The following is a 12530-nucleotide window of genomic DNA, read 5'->3' on the forward strand; positions in this document are numbered from 1 at the left end:
TACTTGTCCAGTAGAATACAGTATTGTACTCAACAATGCTTAATAACCTCATATTATATCAAGCAACATCAGTTTTGAAAAAAGGCATAATAATTTACATGGCACAAACCAGATAAGGGTGCTGCAAATCGAGTGGCCAATTATATGTTGCAGGGGATATAACCTGGCTACCAGGTTATAATTAAACCCCTGAATTTTAAATATAAAAATGAATAATCACATTTGTGTGTTCCATGTGCTTGTTTCAGAGCAAAAGTATCCCCAGCTGGAAGCTATCTGGTCACTCATCACTGGTTTATCTAGTCCGCATAACAAAACAACCATATAGTCCATGATACCTCCGGCTGTGTTATATTGTACCAACTTTTCCGGTTCAAACTGTGCCATCCAAAACAGCGTCACACATCCAAATCCAGCAGCAAGGTTCTGATGCGAGTCTGGTTTTGGTAGAGTTGAAATATACTCGCAAGATGCCCTTCGATCTTGCCATGTTATAATGTTACTAGCATTACAGACTGTCAATTTTCCATCTTCAAGACTTGATTGTAAATCATTATTCCATAATAGCACACCATGCATTTGGCCTGACACGCTTATACATTTTACACAGGCACGGTTTTTGTTAGTTATTCTTGTCAAACAAGTACACACAGCCTGCATAATTTTAGACACATCTTGCTCAGATCTCTGCCCTTCTACATCAACATCAGCATTGGTAGGTTCTGCTGTGGAAAATATAAAATTCTTCGATGTGATGTCAAGAAGTGAAACTTTGACTGAAGTAGTCCCAAGGTCAATACCCAAACACAAGCCAGTGGTAGCCATAACTTCACACTTTCATAAACAATGTCTGGAAAAAAAACAAACAAGTTTAGTTAAGTTAATTAAAGTCATGCTGTTAATAAACATGTACACCAATAAAGTTTTGCAATTCATTTAGGCCACACTAATAGGTCCGCCAATATGAGGGATTTACCATCTAAGGCAATAAATTTCTGTGTGCAAATTTTTGAAAAAGAAATATTCACAAATACGTGTTTGTATAAAATCTACAAAATAGTTTAAATCATGCAAAGACTTTTTTATACCTACAATGTAGTACTGTATTATGGAATAATGACATAGGATACAATAAGTAGAGGCGAGATATTGCCCAGACACGAAAATAGCACAATATCTCGTCGCGCAGTACAATTAGTTGGACTAAATCAAAACCCTGCTGGGGACGTAGACTTTGCAATTGCATACAACTAGTAAAGACAAAACCAGAGGTTTGGAAGTGAGACAGATAAAAGCAATTCTGTTGATAAGACATTAAAATGCATGATACATTCATGAATAACAACTATGTAGTTTATGTACATTATCCAAAGTATCAATTTGAACAATTTCAACACCACTAAATCATGTAGGTCGCACAGTTAACTGGTACACACAGATTGTATGCATTAGGCCTATAGCATACCCTGAATTTCCTTAGCCCATAAACATTAAAAATATTGGCACAGGATCATCAATAATTTGCCAATCATTATTGATTAATTGGTATCAGCAAATACAAGGAATTTAAACCTGCAGGTGAACAATCATCTTAATACTTTAACAATCAAATTACATTTTTGGGTATGCATTGTTATATATTTTGGAAAGTAAATGCCACTATAATCCATTGCTAAAGATATATTGAAATATGCTAATTTGTGAATTTTGTCCAAATGTCAACGTATCCGAATTAAGTTTAGTTCAATTTAATATTAGTTTTTGTAGGTCTGCAATCAATGTCAGTGCAATTATTGAATATTACCGTGTCTCTTTTTAGGCACATTATGATACCACAAACAAAAAAGATGCAATGCAAAGTTAATAAGCGGTAGTTACCTGTTTCTTAAACCAATTACTTTTTTATCATAATTTGTTATTTCTGACGACTACTAACATATCGCTTTCGTCTCAGTTTTATAATACACACAAGCATTTTGATGGCAAAAAGATTTTTTGGTCGACTACCTGTCGTTACCGACTACCAGCCGTGATTTTAATAAATTGTATCTATAATAAACACACTTATTAAATTAATAGACAAAACGTCTTTTTTTTAAAAAAAAATATATATATATATTTGACACTTCCTTAAATTCTTGTTACTATAAAGACCTGGTCGTATTAACGATACGGTCTTAATGTTTAGACCCATGCTAGATTTCGTCTGTGTCATTTGTAATAAGGGAAAAGAGTCAACTCGGCCCTATACCAACTCGGCACGGGTCAACTCGGCACGGGTCAACTCGGCCCACTTTACAAAAATATATAGGCCTATAAAACGTATTTACTTTGCTTTGCATGTTGTGCCTGTGAATATAGATATAATAAAAATGTGTTTCCTTACATGCATTTTGTTTGCAAAGTAATTTTCAAAAAAATATGAAACAAAAACGTGTTTACTAATAAGCAAAAGCTTCTAATTAATTGCAGGTGGTCACTAATCAAATTTGAATGAATGAGTCAATCAATCATAATTATCACCTAATTAATCGGTATCTTTAACATACACATTGATTGATAATAATAGCCCGTGACAATAGGAGTCCTTTGATGTCCTTTATCCATTTTTAAAAGTGGGCCGAGTTGACCCGTGCCGAGTTGGAATAGGGCCGAGCTGACTCGGGGGCCGAGTATGTTTTAGGGCCGAGTTGACCCGGATTCATAATAAGTGGTAGACTAATGTTATGCACCTAGAGTGCGTAAATTGTAAATTTAATTTTTGTGGAGAAAAAGTCGCTAAGATAGTCCGTCATTAAAGCCAACCAATAATCGTGAAATATCATGGAGGCTGAGGTTATTTGCAACAAATAGCAAATATATAAACAAATCCTACTGAAGCAAATAATTATAAGTGATCTAATGATCTGTAAGATTTAAAAGTTTAGTGAAGACGATCGTGTCCCTTCATTTATAAACATCAAACGAACGCTTTCAGATCCGTAACTGATGAAGGCGCAAAACGATCATGTAGAAATCTTTTTCGTCGTTTTTTTTTTTTTTTTCATTCTTTTTGATATTTTACAAGGTTATTTCATATTAGATTAATAAAATGGATACTCGTAATTGACAAAACTTACAGAGCACACAAATTAGAAAATGAAAACTATGTGCCTAGTTAATTTAAACAATTCGAGAACTATGTACCAAGTTAATTCAAACGATACGATCTTCATGTCTAGAACTCATGAACATACATATTGTAAATGTTATTGATTAAGTGAATCGTACTTGTTTGCCTTAACTTTGAATGGATGCAAGTTTTGTTCTAGAGAACAGAATGGAAACAAGTAAATCACATTCAAGAGAATAGATTGGATGCAAGTAAATCACATTCTTAAGAAATGAATGGATGCAAGTAAATCACATTCTAGAGAATAGAATGGATGCAAGTAAATCACATTCTAGAGAACAGAATGGATACAAGTAAATCACATTCTAGAGAACACAATGGATACAAGTAAATCAGATTCTACAGAATAGAATGGATGCAAGTAAATCACATTCTAGAGAATAGAATGGTTGCAAGTAAATCACATTCTAGAGAATAGAATGGATGCAAGTAAATCACATTTAGAGAACAGAATGGATACAAGTAAATCACATAATTCTAGAGATAAGAATGGGTGCTATTTAATCACATAATTCAAGAGAATTGAATGGATGCAAGTAAATCACATTCTAGGGAATATAATGGATGCAAGTAAATCACATTCTAGAAAATATAATGGATGCAAGTAAATCACATGGTAGAGAATATGATGGATGCAAGTAAATCACATTCTAGAAAATATAATGGATGCAAGTAAATCACATTCTAGAGAATAGAATGGATGCAAGTAAAACACATTCTAGAAAATACATTGGATGCAAGTAAATCACATTCTAGAAAATATAATGGAAGCAAGTAAATAACATGTAAGAGAATATAATGGATGCAAGTAAATCACATTCTAGAGAATATAATGGATGCAAGTAAATCACATTGTAGAGAATAGAAGAGAATAGATGCAAGTTAATCACATTCTAGAAAATATATTGGATGCAAGTAAATCACATTCTAGAAAATATAATGGATGCAAGTAAATCACATTCTAGAAAATATAATGGATGCAAGTAAATAACATGTTAGAGAATGTAATGGATGCAAGTAAATCACATTCTAGAAAATATAATGGATGCAAGTAAATCACATTCTAGAGTATATAATGGATACAAGTAAATCACATTCTAGAGAATATAATGAATGCAAGTAAATCACAAAAATAAAATTGAGGTACCACATGGGGAAAATCTTAAAAAAGTAGTTTCGTTATTGAAAAGTTTGAACTTTTCACTGTGAAATTATCAAATATAATTTTCACGGATAAATTAGTAATCCACTGAAAACCATTAAATAAAAAAAAACTGATATTTTCACTGTTTGAAACATTGAAATTGTCAATTTGATACTTTTCACTGTTTTGAATTCTAGCCCGTTACGTTGTTTCAGTGAAATACCAGCGTACATAGTACTGGAAACCAACTTATTGATTTGACGTCGTAAATGACGTCACGTTGTATTCTTGCATATCAGACAGGATTATCTACCGTTTACACCGGTGCTAGAAAAAGAGGATTTTGAATGAGTGTAAGTTCAATACTGAATTGATTGCACTAGTTGAATAAAATTATATTATACGAGCCTCTGGCGAGCGTCATTGACGCGGACCTTTTAAGAATGAATTGCGTTCTTGAGATGACGTCACTTAACCGTTATGAATGAAGATGTAAGTTCATACGCTACAATAAGAAAGAAGTGCGTTATGAGAACATCGGTTTTTGTAATTTCTGTTCTGAAAATAATTGATATGTAATATGCAAGAAAGAGAATCAATAAAGACCGGCTGTCAGTGCAGACGGGAATATCTAGCTCGAGGGTAACTGTTTACAGCGGTAACGAGGCTCTGCGCCACTTGTGAAATATACCTTTTGGTGCTCATTCGGTGAAATATATGCCGATATTGACTCTGAATTAAACAAATATCCTCTATATAAGCCTGATAGCTTCATTAAGCAAAGCAATCGTTAACAAATATACAGAGAGATAGTACATAGAGATCCTTTTACCACTGACAATGCACCTGGGGTCTTAATGCACATCAGGTCTTCCTCCAACGTCGCAATATGATCTATACTGTGTCGATGTGACCTAAAACCCAAAACAAACAAACCACTGACAACGATTGCACTCGGTCTAGCTAGGTTCAATACATATTTCAGTCACCGTCAAAAAATGAAAACTAAGACTTAAAGGCGGGGTTATTATCAACGTTTATTTAAATAAAAATGTCATATGCATAAGTATAGCGTTCTTCGATGTAATGATATGTTTGTTCTCAAAATCCTGCTTAAAGTCTAATAAAGTAATATATACACTTCATGTTCTTTATCGTATTCTGTAACATCAAATATTATTTTGTAGTTGTGGTTTTGTTAATAACAGTCTCACTGTATAAATGTTATCATTAATGACCATTGTTTCATTCCAATCAGAGAGTTTCTTAAAACAAAAGCTTGTAGCTTTCTACTCAATCATTTTTTGGTTTGATTTTGTAATTAAATTGTGTATATATGTTTGACTGAAATGAAATATTGCTTAAACTAAATAAATAGTTATGCATTATATATGTAATGACCTCTCATATCTTATATATGTAAACTGTTATGTTTAAAAACTACGATATTGAAATTTTTAGTCAAAAGAAATATGTTCTGTTCCATTTCTGATAATTAAATAAAGTATTCAAAATTAAAACATAACCAGTCATCTATATGTTTTCATCTCTTAATTTTCTGTATCTACCTTACTAAATTTGACATAATCATATAAAGTTATCTCTTTTAACATGCACTGGCATTATTCTCGTTAACCAAGATGTGATAAATATTGTAATAAACCAAATACAAATATTTTAACCTTCAACACAATATTCTGCTTCTTCATTTGTGTTCTGCACAATTCTATACAGTGTTAATTATTCACCATGTTGTATATACACAAATGTACATTACGATGTATATTACCGTGAAATAGACTTAATATATTTTGTAACTTTTTCCTTTACTTCATCGTGTTTAAACAATGGCTTATATCCTAAATTTCTCTCTGCTTTCTTTCTACTTAAAAGCCAAGTCCTATTTCTGATACGAACGATCCATTTACCTAAAGGGAAATTCACTTTCCAAAACAACGACAGAAATGTTAATACACAGAGTATAACTCGCATCAGTTGTACTTGCAACCACATTGGCGGCGAAAGAATAAAACATCGTAGACCACTGTCTTTCACCATTTCAAACAACGCATCTTGTCGGTCCATTAAGGGTGTATCGTCAGAGATAAAATAGCTTTGTCCAGCGGCATCAGGATTCTTGTTGTCACGTAGAGCGTTATCTGCTTGTATAAACAACCAAGCTACATTACCCACATAAATCCAGTCACATTTCTTAAAGGAAAAATCAACATGTATATAGTATCCAGTAGCCTTTGTAAATGAATTACCATACATTTGACCGAATGTTCTCGAGCCCAATTCTCCATATATCGAAGAAGGCCTAATAGCTATTGTTTGCAAAGTCTCATCTGGAATAAAATGTAAAAAAATAGTGTCAATACTTATTTCATAGAACAAAATACATAAAAATGTTAAATACCTTCAAACACCACTACCTACATAAAATTAGAATCTCTTCTGATAAATATTATTTTCATATCGTTTGAATTATTTTCGTTCACACTGTAAATTATATAATTAGGTTATGCAATTGTACAATGTCAAAATGTCAATATGTTTTGCGCTTAATAAATGATCGTAATAAAGTACACATCAATCTAAAACGCATGATCAAGGACAAGGAGTCTTATAACTAATACAAGAATTGCATCCGTTTCCCAGCAAACTTGTGCTGTATGCATTCTTTAATGATATCATCCTATTTTATATGAACACATTAAGTATTCAGGTTGATAAAGAAAGGTTAAGCTTTTACAAAAAGATTTTAGAAATATTAATCCAAGAGCGATGCATATGATTAGCATGGTGAACCGAGACAGGCCATATTTGTTTGTTTGATTGATTGATTGAGCTTTACGTCACACCGACATAATATAAGTAATATGGTGACGTTTCAGCTTTACTGAATGAGGAAGACTTCCAGTGTCTTTCCGTGCATTATTTCAGGTGCCATTATTGTTACACTAAATGCTCAAATAAGTCACAAGAAATTATGAAATGTAAGATTGCTACAAGTAGTACCATTTGCTTTTAATATAAGTTGTTCCGCCTGTTGCTTGGTTTTACCATAAACAGAGAACATATGTTCTGTAGCATATGATAAATTGTCCTCCGTGCCGTCTATAATGTCGTCATTTCCTAATATCACACTAGCCGAGCTACAGTATAGTAAACGCTGTACACCCGACCTTCTACAAGCCTCTATTACGGTTTTCGTACCTTAAAATGGAAAATTACATAGCATTAGGTAAATAAATATAGGTACTGTTTGAGAAAATAAATGTCTAAGTTAAAATATATTTTATCTACGATTTTGCATTAAAACGTATTAATTGATGAAAATGATAAAAAAAGTAAGTGATGTCCATAAAGAAATAACTTTCATAGATATGTATTATGAGTAACTCTGTATTTGTGGTAATTATATGAGGCGGACATATTAATGCGATAACAGCTGAACAAGGCACACAAGTTTAAGAAGGTAAAAGGAACACTGCATTCAAAAACAATACCTTATCAAATCTAAAGAGAAATTTCAACTTCAGTTTTTTCCAGAACCTTACAATGAAAAAAGCAGTCACCATGTAATAATGAAAATACAAAATTTTCTTAATACCTTCTACGTTGATTCTATAGCTTCGCTCAAAGTCAGCAAACAATGTAATATCAATAAGACTTGCTAGGTGTATCACACAGTCGACACCCTTACATGCCTCTGTCATTAATTCCAGATCCAGAATACTTCCAACATATTGTCTCAATGGCTTCTTAGCTTCATACTCTACAAAACAAAAAACAATGTAAAACAGGCGGTCTGCTTAGACATTAATCAAAATTATATAAAATTGACGCCGGATTAAAAGCTCTTCAAATGAACCCCGATATAAAGCGCTAAGCATGAAAGCATGGAAGCATAGGATATTTTGAATGGTCTTAGGTATGACTCGGCGTGGATTGAACCCTCGTTTTCCTACATATGAGACCAACACTTAACCCCAAGTCAACATGTAGTCATTGTCCTTGAGAACGTTGAAATAGAAAGCAGTATATGATTAACGTAAATTACATATATAAGTAGCTCATAAAATTATCATGCATTCTTCAGTTTTGATTATTCATACAATACCCGTATTGTTGATGTACGGTTGTGTATCCAGAACTCTTATCTCTGTCACGTGATCAGCGTAATTGTGCAACAACCCAACCATATGCTGTCCGAGAAAGCCTGAACTTCCGGTAACCAAAACCACATAATCTCGGACCCGCCGTGACATAATGTTGGTATTGTTAGAGCAGCTGTGGTATATAAAAGAGAACAGTGCAGTTAAACACCCTTGTAAAAGTTTTTACAAATTTACTTTCTTTTCCTTTTCATTTTTTACTTTTGATAAAATGATAATTATGTCATTTGCTTTTTACGTAGTTATAAACAAGTCATACAGTAAATAAATACATTATTTAATCTGACATATTGGGACAGTATTGGGAATGCGGCTGTGTCTTGTAGTATTTTCGATGAGTAGGGGCGTAAAGGCGAAATATTTGAAAAGCAAATAATCTTTTAAAAAGATACTCGGCCGAAGTAAAACTGGTTAACTTGCATAATAAATATTATGTTTGTTCTTAGTTTTCCATGCAAAGTCATAAAGATATGTTATCATAGCTTGCATAAAAAAGTTATTGGCGACGCCGGTGAGCGGCGTCGTCTTTTATGTAATGCTTTTTATTTTGGCCTATGGAAGGAGCTGTTATTATTAGCAGTTAATTTCATGTTGTGTTAATTATATTTATTTTGATTCGTAAAAATCAAGTAAACAAATATGTTGTTATATTTGTATTTAATAACTTTATATAAAAAGCATGTGCATTGTGATATTATTTTCACGAAATTGCAGGCTCTGATTAACAGCTTGTCCCTTTGTTTTATTGTAATTTCTTGTAGGGTTATTAATCTTGAAAAATGGACCACTTTAAGATGTATGTGTTTCTAAACAAACATGTCGTGTTTCGGTAAGTGAACTAAATTTCTAACACCAACATCTACGTACGTAGTCGGTAAGGCAATTATTTTTATAAATACTTGATTAATATGCAAAAATATATAAGCGTTATAAACATTATATCAATTGAACACATCAGTAATCATCTATTATATTAGACAATTATTGAACATCATAAGTCAAAGGTATCTGATAAGTTCTGATATTATTCTCATTAATTATTTCGACAAAAATTAAAACAAAATAAACTCTTTAAGTTCTTACGTAAAAACTGTTCACTAAAAATGTAATGAGATCTGAATGCAAGAAGTATTGTTAAATCTGAGCAATTTAACTAGAAAGTTAAAGAACGGTCCTATACATTTTATTGTAGAATATCCTTTACATTTTATTTAATAATTTTACATTTTAGTTTAGAACAATCCTTTACATATTATTTTAGAGTGGCCAATTCGATTCCCAGATTTCATTTTGTAATTTCAAAATGACTAATGAAAATTCAGTTCTTCCCTGTAAATTTTACAGATCAAACTGAAAACAGACCGGCCTTCGGCCGGGAAAAAAATACAAAATCAACAACAACAGATTACGTTTTCTGACCATTTCCTATGTCGTTTTTTGTCATCAAAACTACATATAATTACTGAGTGTATAGATACTGATTTCATGGGAGTTGTATCAAATGTAGGCTGATTTGTGCCATTCGTTTTTATTTGCCCCGCGACCCCGACAAACGAAAAGTCGAGTATTAGTTAGAGGTTAATACTTGGTTGCTGCTCGCCATTATGCGATAATGGCCCGAAGATGTGCATAATGGCCTGAGGGCCGCAGGCCCGAAGGACATTATGGACTCGAGCGAGCAGCAGTCAAGTATTAACGTCTTTAATACGTATGTCCGAAATACGGCATTTAGATATCGCCGCTAATCTTGGTTGTCGCCCTTTCTTTCTAAGAACGGACAGTTGTCGATGTTAACAAATATCTGTCATTCAGGTTAACTCTTCGATTTACTTAACAAAATAAATATGAGACAATGTTGTTTAATTGTTGTTTATATCGATAAATACTCTTTATATCTTTTGTGAGAATAACATTTAGTGCCAGTTTTTTATGAACTTTTGTGCCTTCAAGAACAGTTTCTGTCCTGATCCGATCGGTCTCTTTTAAAAAACTATACCGTCAAACTGAAATCATTTTTGGTCATGTTTTGTCTTGGAATGAGTTATAGTATTCTTTTCTTGAGTTTATAAATATCCAATGTTAAGCTTTGTTGATTGCGATTGATTACGTCATTTAAACTTTAAATTGTGTTTGCAAGTGACTTAAGTTCATTCAACGTCAGCAGCCATCTTGAAAGTCACTGAGAGTTGATGACGTCATTCTCTACGTGCGCTCATTCACTCGCCCATTATGGAAAAATAATGCCAAGTAGCAAGGCGGCCAAAATTGCATAATGACCTAGATCTTGCCATAATGGCCCTGAAATACCCTAGATTTTGTTACTATATATAGTAACATAGGTATTAATAAGTTAAAATGGCAGTGGCACGGAGCAAAAAGACGCTAATTAGTGGAGCGCGGGGCGAGGTTTGATAAATAAAACGTCGCCCAGCGAGATTTAAGTAATACTCGTAAAACGGCGGGGACGCGGACACTAACAAAGTTCTATGCTCCTGCGTTTATGAATAAATTATGCAAATGAGCCGCCATGTTGGTGTTTCGATAAGCGTGTTGGAAATTGCTACCTGTTCGTTTTGAAAGCTCGTCCTAACTTACAATTTCCTTGAATGTATGAAAACTTGGTTTTGTTTGATTGCATATTGAATGATAGGTATTGCAAAATAAATATAATGAAAATCGATTAATAAATAATTGTATACGAGCGTTATAAAGTCAATTTAATTCGTCAGAATAATAAGGTTCTTTTGCAGGGTATCGGTAAAAGACTGCTTTTTTTCCCCGTTTTTGAAATTTATTTGAACACGGAGACAATTTTTCTCAAACAGATTTATGAATATACTTTACGTTGCAACAGAGTTTACCGTGTGTCCATTCCTTATTTAAATTGTCTGAGAAGTTAAATCTGTTTGTTTACATGTAAATGTGTACCGTCATTTTGACCGAGTGGAATAAAAACTACCATGACGGTGAAAATACCGGATATGTAATGAAAATTACGCCGTGTAGTGCAAAGTTTTGGACATTGCAATTAAAATTAACACTTACGTTGACTCAAACTGTTCCTTGTCAGCAAAATTGAAACCGAAAGTAGAGGTTGTTCTAGAATTTAATCGAATAAAATGGGTGGGATTTAACCACCGCGCATGCCCTGTGCGAACGTATTGTTTACATCCGGTCGTAGCATAGGGTAAGAGTGCAAACTTTGTTAGTGGCGGAGCGAAAACACGATAATCAGCGGAGCGAGATTTAATAAATTAAACGTCGCCCCGCGGGGCGCTGAGCAAGATTTGAGAAATAAAACGGCGGTCGCGGACATCGACTTTTCGCTTGCGAAAACACGAATGGCCTAAATCAGCCACCATAGTATCGAGATATATGAAAGTCAGCATATATTCTTTAATAGTTTTAATTGTGGAAATAATTATATTCTAAATAAGACTACATGGTTAGTATCACAAGTGTTCCTTGCAGTAAATACCGGTACATATTCTGAAATCATGCTAATTGTGGAAACACTTATACATGGTCTTTTTCCATAAATACAGTTAAATAAAACTCAAATAACATATTAATACATGTATTTTTTACATAAAAACAGTTGAATAAAACTCAAATAAGAGGAGAAAAACAATTTCCGTCAGTGTATTATGTATACAGAACGAGCACATAGAAAACAAAGTTAAAAGTTAAAAACATCGGTATTAATAGGTACATCAACATTAAAATACAGCACATAATATATACATACATTCAAAACCTGCTACCTCAAGTAGTAATAATCCACTTTTAGGGTATCACATAACACTTCACAAATTACGGAATGTTATAAATTTAATTTACTTTTTAACACAACATTGACATATGTAAAATGCTTTCCGCTACACTTCGGTTAGGTATAAAAAGACCAAGTGTTCATGCAGATGAACTTCTGCACAACCGGAATTTTTGAAGTTAAAACCTTTTGTATATTGTGTAACTCAAGCAACGCACTTTGTATATTGCGTTTACATATTATAAATGTAGTTCTTTAAAG

The 12530-nt window shown here is 33.1% G+C and overlaps 2 protein-coding genes across 3 annotated transcripts; both read right to left on the reverse strand.

The window, feature by feature from the left end:
- Positions 1-201: 201 nt before the first annotated feature.
- On the reverse strand, positions 202-1971 carry LOC132742218 (sedoheptulokinase-like). Its single transcript, XM_060730555.1, has 2 exons — positions 1879-1971; positions 202-850 (listed from the first exon to the last, which is right to left on the reverse strand). The coding sequence occupies exon 2, from the start codon at positions 823-825 to the stop codon at positions 217-219; it is 609 nt and encodes a 202-aa protein (XP_060586538.1). The 5' UTR covers positions 826-850; positions 1879-1971; the 3' UTR covers positions 202-216.
- Positions 1972-5850: 3879 nt separating this feature from the next.
- LOC132742228 (3 beta-hydroxysteroid dehydrogenase/Delta 5-->4-isomerase-like) lies at positions 5851-12357 on the reverse strand. 2 transcript variants are annotated; one of them, XM_060730564.1, is made up of 5 exons: positions 12246-12357; positions 8443-8612; positions 7933-8097; positions 7338-7535; positions 5851-6664 (listed from the first exon to the last, which is right to left on the reverse strand). In XM_060730564.1, exons 2-5 carry the CDS (start codon positions 8588-8590, stop codon positions 6102-6104), a joined length of 1074 nt encoding a protein of 357 aa, XP_060586547.1. In that variant the 5' UTR covers positions 8591-8612; positions 12246-12357; the 3' UTR covers positions 5851-6101. The 2 variants fall into 2 exon arrangements, with proteins under 2 accessions (XP_060586547.1, XP_060586545.1); XM_060730562.1 differs by lacking the exon at positions 12246-12357 and adding an exon at positions 10494-10856.
- Between the last annotated feature and the right edge of the window lie 173 nt (positions 12358-12530).

This window comes from Ruditapes philippinarum, unplaced genomic scaffold (assembly GCF_026571515.1).
Source record: "Ruditapes philippinarum isolate M1 unplaced genomic scaffold, ASM2657151v2 ctg935_1_1_1_1, whole genome shotgun sequence".
NCBI classification, from domain to species: domain Eukaryota; kingdom Metazoa; phylum Mollusca; class Bivalvia; order Venerida; family Veneridae; genus Ruditapes; species Ruditapes philippinarum.

Excerpts from the sequence above, each read along its gene's own strand:
- LOC132742218 (XM_060730555.1), bottom strand. The coding sequence starts at position 825 with ATGGCTACCACTGGCTTGTGTTTGGGTATTGACCTTGGGACTACTTCA.
- LOC132742228 (XM_060730564.1), bottom strand. The coding sequence starts at position 8,590 with ATGTCACGGCGGGTCCGAGATTATGTGGTTTTGGTTACCGGAAGTTCA. Across the intron at positions 7,536-7,932 it reads CTATAGAATCAACGTAGAAG|GTACGAAAACCGTAATAGAG; the intron begins GTATTAAGAAAA and ends TTCCATTTTAAG. Across the intron at positions 6,665-7,337 it reads ACTTATATTAAAAGCAAATG|ATGAGACTTTGCAAACAATA; the intron begins GTACTACTTGTA and ends ATTTTATTCCAG.